This window comes from Pelobates fuscus, chromosome 4 (assembly GCF_036172605.1).
Source record: "Pelobates fuscus isolate aPelFus1 chromosome 4, aPelFus1.pri, whole genome shotgun sequence".
Classification (NCBI taxonomy): Eukaryota; Metazoa; Chordata; class Amphibia; order Anura; family Pelobatidae; genus Pelobates; species Pelobates fuscus.
In genome coordinates, this window is record NC_086320.1 from 328,910,503 (window position 1) to 328,930,066 (window position 19,564).

Sequence of the window (19,564 nt, forward strand, 5' to 3'; positions counted from 1 at the left end):
ATGATCAGAATGACGTTTGCTGCACGTCACGCACAGCCTGGATTGCCGGAAGTCGTGGGCGGAAGTTGCTGTTGTTGTGGTGTAGCTAGAGATGGCGGCTGAGGTGACACGCAGCGCTGAGCTCGGAGATGATAAGGTAGGGTGGATCATCGGGTTATACGCAGAGACATGTGAGAGGTGTGTAGGTGAAAGCCAGGCTTCCAGGGTTTGTGAGTCAGTGATTAGTTTGGATTATGAGAACAATCCCTCACATAATGGCTATCAGGCCCAAGAAAATCACCAGGTGCCATGTACTAAAACTGATTAAATGTGAGAATTCCTTAAGGGTAGGGTTTCCATACCAACCATGTTTTCCTGGCTCTGTTTGTAAATCACATTTTTTTGAAAAACTATTTTTGTAAATAAGATTTTTATTTGGTTTTCCATAGGTATGTAACCGTGAGTAAATCACATTTTTATTGAGACATTTAGCAAAGCACAATTCAACGAGATGAAGTACAGCAAAGTATCTTGTCCTAAGCGATATATATATATATATATATATATAAAGAATATGTGTATACTGCTTAGTGATGCCTCGTTTTAGTAGGTAAACAAGCCAATGAAATGTGCCCAGAAGCACAATATAAGTATAATGACACATTAAACACTCAGTACTATCTGAAACCATGACCAATACAGAGTCTGTGTATACAGTGTACACGCTGTGGTGTTTGAGGTGTAACTCATTCACCATCTTCAAACGAAAGTTCCATCCTGGCTAATGTTAAAGGACCACTCTAGGCACCCAGACCACTTCAGCTTAATGAAGTGGTTTGGGTGCCAGGTCCAGCTAGGGTTAACCCATTTTTTTTTTATAAACATAGCAGTTTCAGAGAAACTGCTATGTTTATAAATGGGTTAAGCCTTCCCCCAAATCCTCTAGTGGCTGTCTCATTGACAGCCGCTAGAGGCGCTTGCGTGATTCTCACTGTGAAAATCACAGTGAGAGCACGCAAGCGTCCATAGGAAAGCATTGTAAATGCTTTCCTATGCGACCGGCTGAATGCGCGCGCAGCTCTTGCCGCGTGTGCGCATTCAGCCGACGGGGCGGAAGGGAGGAGGATCGGAGGCAGAGATCTCCCCATCCAGCGCTGGAAAAAGGTAAGTTTTACCCCTTTCCAGAGCCGGGCGGGAGGGGCACCCTCAGGGCACTATAGTGCCAGGAAAACGAGTGTTTTCCTGGCACTATAGTGGTCCTTTAATTTGGTGCAGATTGGGTGTCTGTTGTCAGCATACATAGCTTGCTGGCTACAGGTAGCCTTTGATGGCGCTCACCCATTCCTTTCTGCCCATATCTTTTTCTCAGCTCCATCTCTGGAAATAGGCTGTAGATAGAACATGGCAGTTTTTTTTTCTTTCAATCATGGATCAGCACAATTTCTGCATCCTAAAACAGTGTTTTACTAAGATATTGTTTTTGTGTGAATTACACACACACACACACATCCATCATCTTGTTTTTGGTGCATTGAAGCTCTATTAACTTACATATTTTTTTTTAGGTTTCCTCTGAGGAAGAATCATCCTCTGTGACTCAAGAGGACTCGTCAGCTCAGAAAAGAGTAGAAAGATTAAGAAAGTTCAGAGAGCTTCATTTGAAAAGGGTAATAAATCTCAATATGTGCATAAATGAGCACAGCATTAGTGGCAAAATGTTGTGTTGAATAGTAGACACACATACATTATATACTATTCCATCATTTATTTATGGCTACCTGCTGTAAATCCTTAGTAGAATGTACTATTCAGAACGAACACCTGATTATTTGACTCTTTAAAATAAAAATTAATAATTTTCCTGTTATTTAACATTGTGCCTTGCTCAAAACCTCAATAACCTAAAATGCTAGCCTGATTAAGCGTTTGTTTTTTTCATATATTTTATTGTTTTTTTTTATTCTAAGGTTGGATATCTTCTTGTATGGCATACAGTAAAGCTTAGAACAGATCTTCAAACCACAAGCTCAGCTTTGTACTAGCTACAAACACATTGCAGTGACAGGAATAGTACAAATAAGCTAAGAGATAATAAAAAGGTGGTTTGGAAACACTGATATTCTGTGATCTTCCCTCGTACCTCTCATTCCCCTTCAGTGTCTCATGCAAAACCACAATCAGCACTAGGGACCTCTATGAAAGGATATTTTATTGTTTATATTCCGCTGCATTACTCTGGGTTTTTATGGAATAGTTGGGACTTCAAAAACAATTTCAAATTGTAGGCCAGTATAGTACAAATGGAGGCATTCTCCAAGTCAGCTGTGTTTTCAATTCAATTTATTGGGCCTACAATTTAAAATTTACCTTTTATTGTAGACCTTTCACACTTCTAGTGAATAACTATTTACCGTGTCCTATTTTATGAAAAAGAATCCATGAAACACACAATAAAGACATCACTTACTCACAGTAGGGTTTTCAACATTTGAGCAAGAATTCTCAAGAGCAGGAATGCAGTTTTGATTTTGAATAGTAGAAAGAATGCAATTGTTCAAAAATTCTTGACTGATTGATGGTTTTGACTTACGTTTTACTTTAACCTGGTTTTAAATTTTACAGAACGAAGCTCGCAAGCTAAATCACCAGGAGGTTGTAGAAGAAGATAAAAGACAGAAACTGCCTAGTAACCATGAGGCTAGAAAAGCTAGATTAGAGTGGGAGCTGAAGGAGGAAGAAAAGAAAAGGGTAAGAACCTTCATAATGTTGAATGTGTTCTATATCTTATCAAACCACTCATTGTGGTTAATATGAGAAACACTAGTTTTATCTCCTGAATGGCGCTGGAATCCAGGATCTTTTATTGTATTAATAACACAATTCTTGCAGAGATTTTCTAATTGTCATCTCAAGGTATATACACAATTTCAATGTATAAAAAGTGCTCTGTGTTCAAGGCTCTTTTAAATACCATAAAGTGCACCAAAGTGTATAATATTTATTTACAATAAAGTGAATATTTTATTGTAAGCAGCTCAACCACAATACAGATCCACTCCACTCTATTTAACTACAAAGTAAATGGTGACTATCTATTCTAACAAGAGCTAATAGTAACAAGTGGTGAACGCTAAAATAAATATTAAAGCTTACCCTGCAAGGTTTAAGCTATACAGTCAACAAACATTCCAATCTCTTAGGCTTGAAAGCGTGATGGTAAAATAAGATCTTTCTTCTTGAATGAGTAAAATATCCATATATACAGATACAAAAATGGGGAATGGGGGTACAGCTAATCCTGGTGCATGAACTCTTAAAATGCATGAGTAAATAAAAACACACAGTGGCCTCTCACCTTCTTAGGTGCCCTAGGCCTAGCACCTAGTATAACTACATATTTATCATTAAAGGTGATACAGCCCTTCTTTAGCAGCAGCAGCAGTGTAGATTACTCCACAGAACAGCGTTTCCATATAGAATGCAATTTATTAAACAAACAAATTAAAATAAATATAAGCATAAACTGAAAAACGTAAAAAAAAAACGCTGGTCCGGCTTTATCAATCGGTATACTGAGTGCTGCTGTTTCCGGGTTTAAATATCCCACTAAGTCTGTTGATTGGCTAACAACGCCCGTGATACTACCAATAAGGGGCATTTTTTTAGGGTGTGTGTATAACACTCCATACAAATAGGTAGGGATGCAAATGCAAAGGACCGAAGTATAGAATCCCAAGGTACAATTCCAAGGTGTAAACAAAGGAATAACCCGACCTTATTTGTGAGAGCATAGTCTGTGATGTCTACAAGGAATACAAACTAAACATGGTGTGATCAGTGTATACTGAAGTAAAAACACACAATAGTAAAAAGAAATCTCACAAAAGGTCAAGGAAAGTCAGGCACATCATCCTTAATTAGGTGTAGAATGAAGTCATCGTTATAGTGGAATCTTCTTACACTTTAAAGTAAAAGAGATCAGAAAATAGTGCAGATGGAAGTCAAAACATGGTGGTGGTGGTGGAGGAGGAGGAGCTGCTGTGTGGTGGTGGTGGAGGAGGAGGAGCTGCTGTGTGGTGGTGGTGGAGGAGGAGGAGCTGCTGTGTGGTGGTGGTGGAGGAGGAGGAGCTGCTGTGTGGTGGTGGTGGTGGAGGAGCAGCTGCTGTGTGTTTGTGGTGGTGGTGGTGGAGGAGCAGCTGCTGTGTGTTTGTGGTGGTGGTGGAGGTGGAGGAGCAGCTGCTGTGTGTTTGTGGTGGTGGTGGAGGTGGAGGAGCAGCTGCTGTGTATTTGTGTGGGGGGGTGTAGTGTGAGTAGGGGTTCAGTGTGTGTGTGGGGGGAGGAGCAGCTGCTGTGTGTTTGTGTGGGGGGGGTGTAGTGTGAGTAGGGGTTCAGTGTGTGTGTGGGGGGAGGAGCAGCTGCTGTGTGTTTGTGTGGGGGGGGGGTGTAGTGTGAGTAGGGGTTCAGTGTGTGTGTGGGGGGAGGAGGGGGCGAGGATAATGGAGCTCATTTATATATTTTAAAAAAACTAAAATACATTATATACCACTTACCCTCCCCTTCTTACCTTTGGCCAGAGAGGAAGGGGGGGATGTTTGAATGCCAGGTGGTCCAGTGGTGGCGCTTGCAGTACAGTCTGCAGCTCATTTGGCTGCAGGTTGACTACTCCCTCCTCCCGGGAGTACAGTGCAGTATTTGAACGTTGCAATGGTAACGCGCGGCAGCGCTCTGACCTGCTTGCTCAATATGCCTTGATCTCCCCACCGGCCCAGGAAGGCAGATAACAGAGCCTGCTCGTCAGGGGAGATGAAACGATCTCCCATGTCAGCCCATAAGGAAAGGATCCGGTTCTGCAAAAACAGGACATTTATGCGTCCCAAGAAATATTCTCGGGACGCCGGGACAATTCGGATAAAACCGAGACGTCTAGTCACCCTCGCACCCACCCCAGTCCCTATATTCACTACAGTCCCTATTACCTACTTCAGCCCCTAACCAATCACTCACTACAGCACCTATTAACACCTACATCCAATTTTACCCCCAATTTTCACTATAGCCCCTTTTATCCTCTAAAGCCTATATTACCCCATATAGCCACCATCCCCCTGCACTCACTACAGCCCCAATTATCCTTTGCAAGCACTACAGCACCTATGCCTCCTACACTCTGGTCCTCCTCTATACCCTGCGACTTCTACTAATATCAATTAGTAATGCTCCCCCCCCCCCAATATATATTAAGAAATTCATCATTCTGCTCTAGTCATGCTAAAGAATAGCGTGACACATGATACTTTTCATCTTCACTACTAAGCTCGTTCATTAAATCATGTTTTCTTCAAATTCATAGGAATGTGCTGAAAAAGGGGTTGATTATCATAGAGCAAAGTTACTGGAAATTAGTGCTGAAGATGCAGAGAGATGGGAGAGGAAGAAGAAACGAAAGAACCCAGACAATGGATTTTCAGGTAACTCGGTGCAACTTTCTGCTGCTGCAGACTGTACATGTCATTTCTAGAGCACAGGCATTCAAGCCTGGCTTCTGTTTTTGGGTAACTACAACTACCAATATTTTATGATAGCAGGCAACATTATTATTATTATTTGTTGTGAGGCTTCCTTTTTATTTTTATCTCATATCAAGAGTATGCCTAATACTTGGCATGTAAAATATGTATTACACTAGCAATCTGTTTTTTATTTTTGTAGATTATGCTGCAGCACAGTTGCGCCAATACCAGAGGCTGACCAAACAAATTAAACCAAACTTGGAGGAATATGAAAAGGAAAAAGAGAAGCAGTAAGTGAAGATAGCCTTTTGTTATTGTGGTGGGGGCTTGCGTAGCCCGGTCAGTGTTTTATAGTGAACATCTGTTACCAATCTGTGAATATTATACAATGGCTGGCTGTAAATGATCTAAAACGAAATATATAAGGGGTTTATTCAATAAACAGAGAGTTGAGAAGTGTACAAATTAGGCCAGCTCACTGTTTAGTAAACAAACCTCAAACTGTAACAAGGGGTTTATTCTAGAAACTGTGAATTTATAGCTGAACTGCAAGATTTAGGAGTTTTTAATACTGTTAATACAAAGAAAAGTAATTCGTTATTTCATGTTTATTGAAAAGAAAACTCTCCCATATGAATTTCAGTTCTGCTGATCATGGAAGAGTTCAACACAGTGGTGTGTGTGTATGTGATCCATATGCTGCTGTTGTCCAACAGCTGTAGAGCATTTGTGTTTTAGTCCATGTGATTTTGAACTGCTTGACAAAGACCTCTTGGCAGATCGAAGCATTGCTGTTCTTTTTTTTACCATTAAATCTGCCTGCGACTTGAACTGCCTGGAGATTTTTTTTTTTTTTTTTGCCTCATCGTTGTGGGATTGCTTGTCCTGTTCCAGTGCACAGAGAACTCGCTGGGATTAAGTGCAGCTTCCATCTGCATCTTTTTAAGCTGTATTACAACAAGTGGATGTACATTACAGAATTTGTCCAAGCAAAAGGAACTGAAGAAATCTGGTCTGCTGTATGTTACAGTGTAGGAGTTTAATCCCAAGTGATCCAGCATGTAGCAAATGTGTTTATAGTAAGGGGGTTTTCCAGCTGGTTTGGTGAATATTTCTGTTTCTTCAGGGCGAATTACACGACGAAGTGTAGAGGCATACCATAATGGACTGATTATTGGCTAACCGGGGGAACCTATTGTTTGCAATGCATTCTGAATATATAAATTTGAATATATCAAGATAAAATTAACATAAAATATATATATATAAGTGAAAGGGTTTTAAGTACAAAATATGTTTGTTGAAATTTCTTTTCTCATCACGTTTAACAATCTTTTTTTCATTAGTGGTGAGGAATTTTACCCTACATCAGACAGCCTGTACCATGGGACACACGTTCCTTCTCAAGAAGGGGTTGAGAGAATGGTTACAGATCTCGAAAAACAGTAAGTTAATTTCCATGGTTTACTATGATTGCTTTGGTTTTTTTTTTGGTTTTTTTAATTACTAAGATTAGCCTTAAAGGTACACTCCACTGTCCATACAAAACAATAAAAATCACTGTTTAGTAGATATACATGCATGCAAGTTTTTTAATTGGGGGTATACCTTTAAACAGCTTGCAAAAGCTGCAGATCTCTTGTGGGGAAAATGGGAAATACCTTAGGAACAACTGCTTTAGGCAATTGCCTTTCTCTTGGGTTTAGCTGCACTGAGTTAAACAACCAGGAACAGGACTAGATATCAGACAATTAGTTAATTTAGAAAAGTGCCAATTTCAATTAAAATTTAAACTTTTTGTAAAATGATAAAACAGGACTCCCTCTTTACACAAACTGAAATGCTTTAAGATACATATTGTATTGAGACTTAATATGCTGCATAGCGCTGACCGGCAAATGTATATAGCTGTCATCTACAGAATGTATGGAACAGCCTTCCCGAAGTCCTTAAATATCTGCCTCATCGTAGCTGCAAAGATTAATCACTTTTTATGTTGACAATGTGCAGTCCAGCATATATGTGAATATATAATACACACATGTATACCTATGCTCTCTCTAACATGATCTGCCTGCTATTTCAATGAGCATATATTTGCAATACTAAAGTGAGGGGCTGCTAAATCTGGGACATACTGCCTGAGATTAATGTGAATTGTACATACATCTTAATGAGTTCCATACTCTATTTCCAAACCTGCCTGTCTTTCTGAATGCATGCAATTTGTAAAGTAAATATTTGTATCACAGGATTGAAAAGCGTGAAAAATACAGCCGGAGGAGAGCCTACAATGATGATGCCGACATTGACTATATCAATGAGAGGAACGCGAAATTCAACAAGAAAGCAGAAAGGTTTTATGGAAAATATACAGCGGAGATCAAACAGAATTTGGAGAGAGGCACTGCTGTGTAGATTTGGATACGTATGCTGAAACCATAACATTGAACTTCTTAATTCATTTTGGTCTACTATTGGAAACAGAACATTAAAAAAAAAATCTGCCAATTTTGAACCCCAGCAATTTTAAGTGGAATTGTACTAATGTTTTGGGTGGATGTTCTTCTGTTGTGCAGCATTTTAAGATAAAAAAAAACATCACAATTCTTGTATTTATTGTATCATATCGTGCTTTTTAGTTTGTGGTTTGTCTATAATCAGTTGTGGAAATATGTCATATATTTTGCTTCCTTTGTCATAGAAGAACTCATGGATTTCACCCTCCCCTACACCTAAACCATTTTATCAACTGCTAGAGAGCAATTGGTTATCCGAGATTAATGTGTAGATTTATTTCAGGGGTAGTCATACGTTGGATTAAAACTCTGCCAAATGTAGACACAGTCTTTGTGTTGCAGTGGGCTAGTAATCTGCAAAGTTTCCTACAGAAAATAAATTACATTTAATGTTTGTATTTGTTGCAGCTTAAGCTGTCAAACTGTATAGCCTAAATTATATTCTCTGTAAAGTGATCTTTTATTAATTTTTGTATGACAGAGGCATTTTATGGCATTAAGTTTTATCACATACTCTAGTGAATTCTTTAGTTACTTTTTATTTTTTTTTGTTATTGCACTCCTAGAAAATGCTTCCTAAGTATGAAAAAGTGGTTTCAACACTCAAGTTGTGCACATATAAAGACCAAAGTCAAAATAATAAAAATTTCTATACATTTGTTTTGGATTGCTTCACAATTTTTTCTTCATTCAGGCTGAAAGTCAGACAAAAGAATGCTGATTTTTTTTCCCATAAGTAGCTTGCATCACGTTAGCTAAAAATCGATTAATAATAAACTGGTTTATTTTTTTATATTAACCCCTTAAGGACAGAGCTTCAGAAGCTTGACTTACGCTTAATGACACAAGCAATTTTTGCATTTTCTTGCTGTTTGCGTTCAACTGCAATTTGCATCTCTCTCATTTATTGCACCGACACATATTATATACTGTTGTTTTTATTTTTTTTGTATTCTTTATTTTTGCAGTGCTCAGAAAATACAAACAGGCTCGTATCGCCACAACAGCTGGTACGGGCTTAAGTAGTACAATAAAGACAATAAGAAACAATGTTGTGGTTGCTAGAATGGCACAATTTTTTTTTTAAATTACGCTTTGTTGAGTGGGTACATCTAAATATATTTGTTAATAAGTAATGATTGTACAAGCTAAACAGGCTCGTCTGTGGGCTAGATGTTGCGAAGTAGACATACAATATAAACTCCCCAGACTTAGGTTATGTGTGTAGAAGCTGGTTGGGTAGTTACTGTGGAAGGCAGCTAGACTGAGTATAGATATTATTAGCCGTTTACTGTGCTCCTATGAGTTCCTCTAGGGGTGTTACGAATTATGTTAACCAATAATAAACTTTTAACGTAAATGGTAATAACTAGGCATATAAAAATGAACAAAAGTTCTTAAGTCGCCGAATGTTCTGCATAGTGGAGGTCTGCTGGCTGTTCATGTCCCCGACGGTGACGATGGTTTTCCTCGGAAGGATGCAGGTACAAATGGGCGCACCTTCGCCGGGTCCCAGTGAGTGATAGAGGAAGGTGTCGGCTGGGACGGTGCTGCCGCTGGTTGCTCAGGAAGTCCAAGCGTCTGCAGTATACCGGGTATTTCAGTGGCATCGGTAATTTTCAGATCGCCATTTTCTCTCGAGATAATTAGGCTTCTCGGTGCTCCCCATCGGTACGAGATTTTGTGGGTAGCGAGATCTATCGTTAGTGGGCGCATTGTGCGTCTCCAGTCCAGGGTAGCTCTGGATAAGTCAGGATAAAATGTTAAGGAGTGTTCCTCAAATTGTAAAGGTGACCTGTTGCGGACGGCCGCCATGAAGGCTAGTCGGTCTTGGCTGTGCTGGAATCGGACAATAGTGTCCCTGCTGGTGCTTTGGCTGCCTGTGGCCGGTTTGGGTATTCTGTACCAGCCGTCCAGAGGCATCGCCTTGGCCTGTTTGGCGGGGAATAGCGCGCTGAGCATCCTGCGGAATAAGTGCGGGAACTCCGCCGGCTCCAGTGTGTCAGGTAGGCCTCTGATTTTGACATTTTTCCAGCGCCTTCTGTCTTCTAGGACTGCTAGAGTTTCTTTGGCTTGTGTCTGGCTTTGTTGTAGGGCCGTCACTTGTCGCTCTAGTGTTAGTATGCGGTTCTCGTGGTCCGCGGAGTTCAGTTCAGTGTGTTGCAGACGTGCTGAAACTCCATTGATTTCCTCCCTGAACTGCCCTATGTCAGTCGCTATGTTGCGGCGTAGCTCATCTAGTAGGCTCCGCAGCGTGTCCTCCGTTACTGGAGGTTTCGCGGCCGGTGACGGCTTGGGGGGTGCAGGTCTGGTAGGTACCTTAGTGTAGTAGTCCACCCCGTCTGCCGAGTGTTCGTCGCTGGAGGATATTCCGTCGGACATTGGCGCCATTTCTGGTCGTCCCGCGACTTGCGGCCTTCTCAGCAGTTCGCCGATATCTGCCATTGTGTGGGGTCGATCAGCTTTACATTTTTTAGTGCGTCGTCCCATGCCTTCAGCGTTGTTGGTAGCACTGTTTTGCGGGGTTCTGCAGTTAAATTCCCGGGTTGAGATGCTTTTTATTTTTGCGGTTCTCGGAGCTCGAGGAAGATGCGTCCTCACAGTATGGCCGCTGGCTCCGCCTCCATATACTGTTTTTTAAAGGACAGAAAGGGCTTTAATTTGATATAACATATAAATATATAAATGCTTACGTATTATAAAAAAAATACAGAAAAATGCAAAAAAAAATAAAAATATTGTTTTTTTTTTACAGTTTTTGCAATCATAATGTGTGCATAATTAGTGCAGGTTAAGGAAAGTAATTAAAAATAAATTCATTTATTTGTTCTGATTTACAGAATATATAATGTGTCTGGGATTTAAAGTTTTTTTTGGTTGTTACAGGTCGCAAAGCACAAGGAGTAAAATAAAATTTTAATATGGAGCGATTTTAGAATTTGGTATGTTTGTCTTGTAAGCCTAATAGCCATAAAATAAAACAAAATTGCCACACAAAAGTATATATTTATATAAAGTAGACATCACAGGCTATTTACCTAAGGTTGTTTTGACACTTTCTACGTAGCCATTTTACCGCCAACCTCTGCTAAATATTGGAGTAAAATTGTGTTTTTGGGGGGTTTTCGCACACAAACGTATAACAAAGAACTTCTCATGTGTATTTTGTAAAGTTGTTGTGTGCTATTCCTGTACAAAGTTTTATTATGTGTTCAGTTACTTCTGCTGAGTACAACGGTACCCCCATTGTATGTCTTTGGCACTATTTTGTGAAGCTACAGTGCCATATAGGAGACCTGTCCTTTTCAGTATTCACAGTAGAATTTTGAGAGACGGATATAATGAGCCTATGCTTCCATTTGGGGTATTATAACAGTTTGACTGTTCAAAACCCCCCACAAAGGCCTACCATTTGTAAAAGTAGACACTCCAGGGTATCTCATAAGGTGCATATTGTGCCTTAACATGCCCCCATTTTTTTACCATTACATGCCAAAGTATGTGGTAAAAAATAATTGTGTGCATTTTTTACATACGGATTGCATTTTTGCTGGGCATTTTGTATATTTCATATGTGCCACTAAGTTCAAACCCCCCAAATTATGCTCAGCTAAGTCTTCTGAGTAAAAGGACACCCCCATTGTATGTCTATGGCACTATTTCGTGAAGCTACAGTGCCATACAGGAGACCTGTCCTTTTCAGTATTCACAGTAGAATTTTGAGAGACGGATTTAATGAGCCTATGCTTCCATTTGGGGTATTATAACAGTTTGACTGTTCAAAAACCCCCACAAAGGCCTACCATTTGTAAAAGTAGACACTCCAGGGTATCTCATAAGGTGCATATTGTGCCTTAACATGCCCCCATTTTTTTACCATTACATGCCAAAGTATGTGGTAAAAAATAATTTTGTGCATTTTTTACATACGGATTGCATTTTTGCTGGGCATTTTGTATATTTCATATGTGCCACTAAGTTCAAAACCCCCAAATTATGCTCAGCTAAGTCTTCTGAGTAAAAGGACACCCCCATTGTATGTCTATGGCACTATTTCGTGAAGCTACAGTGCCATACAGGAGACCTGTCCTTTTCAGTATTCACAGTTGAATTTTGAGAGACGGATTTAATGAGCCTATGCTTCCATTTGGGGTATTATAACAGTTTGACTGTTCAAAAAAAAACCACAAAGGCCTACCATTTGTAAAAGTAGACACTCCAGGGTATATCATAAGGTGCATATTGGGCCTTAGCATGCCCCCATTTATTCACCAATATATGCCAAAGTATGTGGTAAAAAATAATTTTGTGCATTTTTTGACATACGGATTGCATTTTTGCTGGGCATTTTGTATATTTCATATGTGCCACTAAGTTCAAAACCTTCAAATTATGCTCAGCTAAGTCTTCTGAGTAAAAAGACATCCCCAATGAATGTCTTTGGCACTATTTTGTGAAGCTACAGTGGCATATTGGAGACCAAGCCATATCAGTTTTTACAGAACTTAGAATTTTGACGCTGGACCTATGTGCAATTTCCAAGCATCTTCGTAAGTTTTAAATTCAAACTACCCCACAAAGGCCTACCATTTCTTAAAGTAGACACCCCAGGGTATTTCAAAAGGCATATTTTGAACCTTAGCGTGGGATAATTTTTCCGCTAGCTTGTAGCAGGTGTAGTGGTAATAAGCGTTTTTTCTGCCTTTTTGACACACAAAGTGAGTTTGCACAGTATATTTTGCAAACCTTATGTGTACCACCACTCTATAATACTTTATATGTTGCTCAGCTATGTCGGCTGAGTACAAAAATACCCCAGTATGTACCTTTGCCAGGTATATGTGGACATCGGAGGGGCACATTTGGGACACAGCCATTCCATTTTTTTTCAAACTTTACATTTTTACGCTGTGCCCATGTCCCATTTTAGAGTATTTTACCAGGCTATATAATCCAAATACTCCATAAAGCCATACCATTTCTTAAAGAAGACATGCCAGGGTATTTCAAAAGGCATATTTTGAAAATTAGTGTGGGATAATTTTTCCGCTAGCTTGTACCAGGTGTAGTGGTAATAAGCGTTTTTTCTGCCTTTTTGACACACAAAGTGAGTTTGCACAGTATATTTTGCAAACCTTATGTGTACCACCACTCTATAATACTTTATATGTTGCTCAGCTATGTCGGCTGAGTACAAAAATACCCCAGTATGTACCTTTGCCAGGTATATGTGGACATCGGAGGGGCACATTTGGGACACAGCCATTCCATTTTTTTCAAACTTTAAATTTTTACGCTGTGCCCATGTCCCATTTTAGAGTATTTTACCAGGCTATATAATCCAAATACCCCATAAAGCCATACCATTTCTTAAAGAAGACATCCCAGGGTATTTCAAAAGGCATATTTTGAACCTTAGCGTGGGATCATTTTTCCGCTAGCTTGTACCAGGTGTAGTGGTAATGAGCGTTATTAAATGTATTTTTTTACTTTTTAAAACTTTTTTTACTTTTTAAAACTATTTTTTAAACTTTTGTTTTGCTTATTCATTTTTTTAAAGTTTCCTAAACTTTCGTAAAACATTTTTTTACAGATTTAACATTTTTCTAAGCTTTTTTTTTTACCGTTAACCCCTAACTAGCAGTAAGCAGCACTAACAGTAAATTCCCCATTTTCCCATAACTCTCACCCACCCCAGCTAGCAAAATATTTAATTATACAATATTTAAATTAGTTAATTAAATTAATTTAACCCCTGAGGGTTAAAAAATAAATAAAAGTTAATCGTCAGGGGTTAAAAAAAATTAGATCACAGTATAATACTGTGATCTGTATTTTGATCACTGTAGGCAGTGATAGACTGGCAGGCAAGGGGTTAATTTTTTATTTGGACTGGGTAAAAGGTTTATTTATTTTTTTTTTTTTTACTTAAACGTTATTAAAACTTTTTTTTTACTTAATTTTTTAACTTTTTAAAGCTTATTTTAAAACTTTTTTTAACGTTAACCCCTAGTTAGCCTAACACTAAATCCCCCAATTCCCCACTAACTTCCACCCTCCCCAGCTAGCTAAATTTATAATTTTAAAATATTTAAATTAATTAATAAAATAAATTTAACCCCTGAGGGTTAAAAAAAAAAAGAATTAACCCTCAGGGGTTAAAAAAAAAATCAGATCATATTAAAATGTAATCCCTGCCAATTGATCACTGTAGTCAGTGATCAATTGGCAGGGAAGGGGTTAATTTTTTATTAATATGGGTAAAGGGGGGGTGGGATTTTAATTTAACTTTTTTTTTTTAACACCAGGGGGCAGGATCACTGAAGATCCGTCTCCCTGCACTTCACACTGAACCCGGAAGTGCAGGGAGGCGGAGGTGAGTATACAGAGCACATGTGCCCGCTCTGACATGCTGTCAGAGCGGGCACATGAGCTGGGACAGCCCGATCCGGTGCTCCCGGTCTGCCTCTAATGCAGAGGCAGACCGGAGCACCATTAACCCCACGATCGCCGCGATTGCGGCGATCTGGGGTTAATTTTACCGCGTGACGGACGAGGTCCGTCACCCGTCGTTAAGGGCATCCCCAGGATGACGGACCTCGTCCGTCACCCGTCGTGAAGGGGTTAAAGGGATACTCCAGGCACCCAGACCACTTCTGCCCATTAGAGTGGTCTGGGTGCCAACTCCCACTACCCTTAACCCTGCAAGTGTAATTATTGCAGTTTTCATAAACTGCAATATTTACATTGCAGGGTTAAGTCCTCCTCTAGTGGCTGTCTACTAGACAGCCACTAGAGGGACTTCCGTGTTCATAGAACACGAAGAGTGTTTTAAAACGACGCTGGACGTCCTCACGCTATTTGAGGACCTCCAGTGTTTCTGAAATCCCAATAGAAAAGCATAATATAATGCTTTCCTATGGGGATGCCCACTGTCCTCTGCTGGCTGACGTCGGTGGGGGAGGAGAGTAGGCGGAGCCTGACCCAGCGCCGTGGGACATCAGTGCTGGACTCTGGTAAGTCACTGAAGGGGTTTTAACCCCTTCAGCAACGTGGGAGGGAGAGGGGCACTAGAGGGTCCTGCAGTGCCAGGAAAACATATGTTTTCCTGTCACTGGAGAATCCCTTTAATGTTTTTTTTTTTTTATGAAATGCTTTTGGATGTAAAAATCTATCTAAAGATAGATTGTAGTCTAAAGATTATTCAGCATGAAGCAGGGATTAGTTATGTAGCAAAAGGCTGTATATTCATGCAAAATTTACATTTTTGATAAATTTAACTAATCAAGTTATTTGAACATGTGTCTGCAGAGAACTTTTTCACAGCAAAAAATGTTACAAAAAGACCAACCCCATTGTTCTGCAAATCTTTGTTCATACAATTAACACCTTACCGTAAAGGTTTACCCAAACCGCCACAGTGATTTGAAAAGGTCATGGTGCTTTAAGTCTGTATGTGCATATTTGTGTAAGCTTGAGATGCACCTTGAATTATTTCATCATTATCTATGTATTTCTTTTTTTTTTTTTTTTAATATTCTTTATTTTTGTTGTGCATGTTATAACAAACTGGCCCTTGGTGCCACAACAGCAGTCCGGGGCTAAACATTGATAAATATTTTCAGCGTGGCTAACAATAATTCTGCACATTTTTTTTTTTAATTCTTTATTTTTCTTTGTGCAGGGAGTAACAAAAACGTTTGTCAATGCCACAACAGCATATTCAAAAGATAGACACAGTAGTTGTACATTTGTGACATAAGAATATCGGCACATTTTTTAAGAATATCGGCACATTTTTTAAGTGTTATGTTTTAAACTCGCTATGTGCAGTAGATTATACACGCTTTAAGTAGTTAAGTTGTCAGATCGTAGCAGAGATTTCAACAAAAGATAACAGTATGATTAGTTAAACGCTGAGACATGAGTAGAAGAGGAGCACTGGGTCGTTATGACCGCTGTATGCCTAGCTAGGGACATAGATATCGTGGTCATGCTAAATAAACAGTTGTAGGTTAAAAAGGTACGTAAGCTGAACTAACTTATATAACAGCATAGCCAGGCTATACATAGATAATTGCTACTTGTAGTCGGGGACATAAGCCGTAAGTGTACTGATTATACCAGAATATGAAAGTCGGTTGAGGTGTGCCGTAACCGACGTATGAGGTAGGCCTGAAATAAGAGGGCCCACCCAGGAATGGTTTATAGAGGGTTGTGGTGGGAGGGATGAACCCGGCTATTCCAGTGCTGAACCAGAGGGGGCCTGAGCTTTTATAGCCGGGTAACCCCTCCCACAACTACAGGCTATGCCTTACTATTTGTAGTCGGGGACATAAGCCGTAAGTGTACTGATTATACCAGAATATGAAAGTCGGTTGAGGTGTGCCGTAACCGACGTATGAGGTAGGCCTGAAATAAAAGAGGGCAAAAAGGTTGGAGTAAACAATTCATTTTATTTATACACAGATTACATAGCAAGACCTTTGAATGCTGATCTTAGTTCTATTTCTGGTTGTGGAATGTAAGTGGTGTAAACCGCTGATTTCCACCGGCCTAATCTTTTAATTATGTGAGATGGTACGCCATGACTAGAGGCTGCTGAAGCGGCTCCGATTCTGAAAGAGTGACCGGAAAATCCTGTGGGACTGAGGCCGAGTCGGATGAACAGAGTTCTGATGTACTGAATGAACTTGGCCGTTAAGGGTAAACCTTGGAGTGCGAGTAGTGGGGTGTTTTGATTGAGACCTGTGAGGGTGGCCAAAAAGGTGTCGAATACTGCGACCGGGCACCACTGATTGCCCGTGGGGTAGTAGCAGATCTTAGTAGGTGGGCCTACTTGGTTAGTTTTTGTGCGACCTAGGCTGAGTACGTAGTTATCTGTGTTTCTCTAAAGATTTGAAATGTAGAGAGGCTGACAAGAAACACTATTGGTAGTGAATTCGTTTGGACGTAGAAACTCATAGAAAGCTAGGTATGCCGCTGTCTTGATAACCAGGTTGGTATGGGATTCGAAAGGTTTGGAGTCCAAAATATTGGAGAGTGTGCGAAACTTGGGACCGTCTATCGGTAGTCTAGACGAGGTAGTGGGTATGTCTAATCTCAGTATACCTTTTAATATGTTTTTTACGGGATAGGAAGACATGAAGGGTTTAGTACTAGGGTAGGCACTGATGATATGATGTTGTATACCCGAGAGATATAGTTTAATGGTGTTCAATGCTAATTTTAGGTTAAGGTGGCAGAAAGAAATAAAGGCGATAATGGAGTCTAAAGAATGGGTGTTGGTTAACTGATGGTCTGTTGTGAATTTGGTGTATAAGGTAAATGCTCGATTATAAGCGCGGGATGTGTTTGTGGATAGGGCTGCTCCGGCTAGGTATCTGCTGTGAGATAGCAGTCTTTCTAGTCCAGGATGAGGTCTCGGAATGGAGGGGTGCTGACCGGTCTGGAGTTGGCTGTGGGGTGTGTCTTGAAGAAAACCTGTAAGTTAAATCGAGACAATGCATCAGCGGCTATGTTGGTTTTCCCTGGAATGTGGATGCAAGTGATATGGAACTGTAGTGTCGCTGCTAACCAAGTCAGCCTTCGAATCAGTCTCATGATGGTGAGTGAGGAGGATCTACCCTTGTTTATTATGTCACAGGCTGGCTTGTTGTCGGAAAAGCATTTTACCGCTTTCCCCTGCCATAAGTGTCCCCAAACTCTTGCGGCTGCCACTATTGGGTAGATCTCAAATAGAGCCGATGTACTTGGAAATGAGGGTAAACCTAGGGTTTCTACCGGCCATGAATCTCTGAACCAGTCAATGACATAGATTGCTGCGAACCCTGTGTGAGCTGCTGCATCGGTCCAGATGATGGGTGAGGAGTCTGATAAAGGTGTAATGAACATGGCTACCCCATTCCAATGAGTTAGGAACCGTAACCACATAAGTAGGTCTGCCCTTGCGTGAATATCTAGTGATATCCTGCTGGCGTCCGTATTGAGAAACGGGAGAAGGCTCAGCAATCTTGAGATAAACGCCCGACCTTGGGGAATGATTTTCATGGCGAAGTTTAACGTGCCCAGTAGGGATTGCAGGTCTGACCTGGTACACGTGTCCTTCCCCAGAAAATACTTTACCATCTCAATGATCTGCTGCACCTTCTCACGAGGGAGACTAGCCTGTAACGTAACGGTGTCTAGGTGGATACCTAAGAACGTAAGTTTTTTTTTTTTTTTTTTTCAATTCTTTATTTTTGACGTGCAAATACATAGTACAAGCAGGCGAGAGGTGCCCCAACAGCAGTCCTCAGGCTTTTCCACGTGGAACATGTGGGGTACATGAATATCAAGCACATTTTTTATATTGTTATCAGGCGTAAACAATTAAATTTAAACATAGAGTGAAGGTATATGAACGTTAGATCTTTGCGAAGGCCATGTTAGAAGCCACCTAGTTAGTGCATTGGAGTGTCATTAGTTTTACAAAAAGCCTCTCATTTTAACAACATATTGGACTAATCACACTACTGTAACATACATTTTCGGTGGCATTAGATATTTCTGCACATTCCAAACACATATACAAAAGGTGTCACTGGTAGGCTTCAACACAAACATAGATTTTATCATTTTATCATTAGAGTGATCATTTTATCATTAGAGTGAACATTCAGGTAATGCGTGTAAACTGTAGATATGAGTATGTTAGGCTAGGTATACCAGCTATCATATTGCGCTTAAACGATATGCTCATAATTGGGTGCTTGGTAGAAGTGCTTAGGTCGCATTGCTTAGCGGCAGGCTTAGGGAGCCATGGCCCCCACCCTGCGGTGTGCACTAGTGAGAGATGTGGGTCTGGTCTGGTGTCCCCATATAGGCTTGCCGTGTGTGCGGTAAGTGTGTGCAGATGTTTGTGGTCTGCTGGTTAGGTAGGTGGCTTTGCTCCTATCCTTTGTATGCGTGTACTGGTACGAAACCTGTCGGTTAGTGTGAGTAGGGCATTATAGAGCGATACAGTATGCTTGTGAGTGCCCTGCAGGATGAAATTAGATAAATACCAATATCAAATACTTAGTGATGCAGCAACAAGACAAATAATCAGTCCCCTGACTACAGGCTGGCAAGGTTTATACTGGAAAAAAGCAGTATTGAGACAGCAATGGGGAAAAGCATATCGACAGGGGAAAACAGAACAATAAATGAAAGTGAATGTAATGAGTGCAATCTGAGCTCAGCTGCAGTTATCATAGTCCTCTCTGCTGCAAACCTTCACCCGATGCCACTGACATGCTGGAACGGATAGTCCATTCTTTGGCCAGGTAGGATAACGCTGGTGCGCGCTGGCGGACTGTCCAGGGCCGCCGCTGTGTGGGTACAGGAAGTGGTGATCCTCCAGCCCCAGGCTGGTGAGTAGGCCGGCATCACTGTGCCACAAACCCGGTATTAACGAATTGATGCTGGGAGTTGGTAAAGAATGAGGAGCGGACAAGTCGTAGATAAGTCTTTTTTATTGTTGGACTTGCCAGTGGCAATACCTATAGGGTTGGTGCGCCAGCTGGCGAATGGAGG

At 40.5% G+C, this 19,564-nt stretch overlaps 1 protein-coding gene across 1 annotated transcript; it reads left to right on the forward strand.

Annotated features, from left to right (window-relative positions):
- The first annotated feature begins 43 nt into the window (after positions 1-43).
- Positions 44-8,667, forward strand: SYF2 (SYF2 pre-mRNA splicing factor). The gene is made up of 7 exons (XM_063450735.1): positions 44-136; positions 1,545-1,646; positions 2,602-2,727; positions 5,330-5,447; positions 5,689-5,779; positions 6,836-6,934; positions 7,742-8,667. Exons 1-7 carry the CDS (start codon positions 92-94, stop codon positions 7,905-7,907), a joined length of 747 nt encoding a protein of 248 aa, XP_063306805.1. The 5' UTR covers positions 44-91; the 3' UTR covers positions 7,908-8,667.
- Positions 8,668-19,564: the final 10,897 nt, after the last annotated feature.

Excerpts from the sequence above, each read along its gene's own strand:
- SYF2 (XM_063450735.1), top strand. The coding sequence starts at position 92 with ATGGCGGCTGAGGTGACACGCAGCGCTGAGCTCGGAGATGATAAG. Across the intron at positions 2,728-5,329 it reads AGGAGGAAGAAAAGAAAAGG|GAATGTGCTGAAAAAGGGGT; the intron begins GTAAGAACCTTC and ends TCAAATTCATAG. Across the intron at positions 6,935-7,741 it reads GTTACAGATCTCGAAAAACA|GATTGAAAAGCGTGAAAAAT; the intron begins GTAAGTTAATTT and ends TTTGTATCACAG.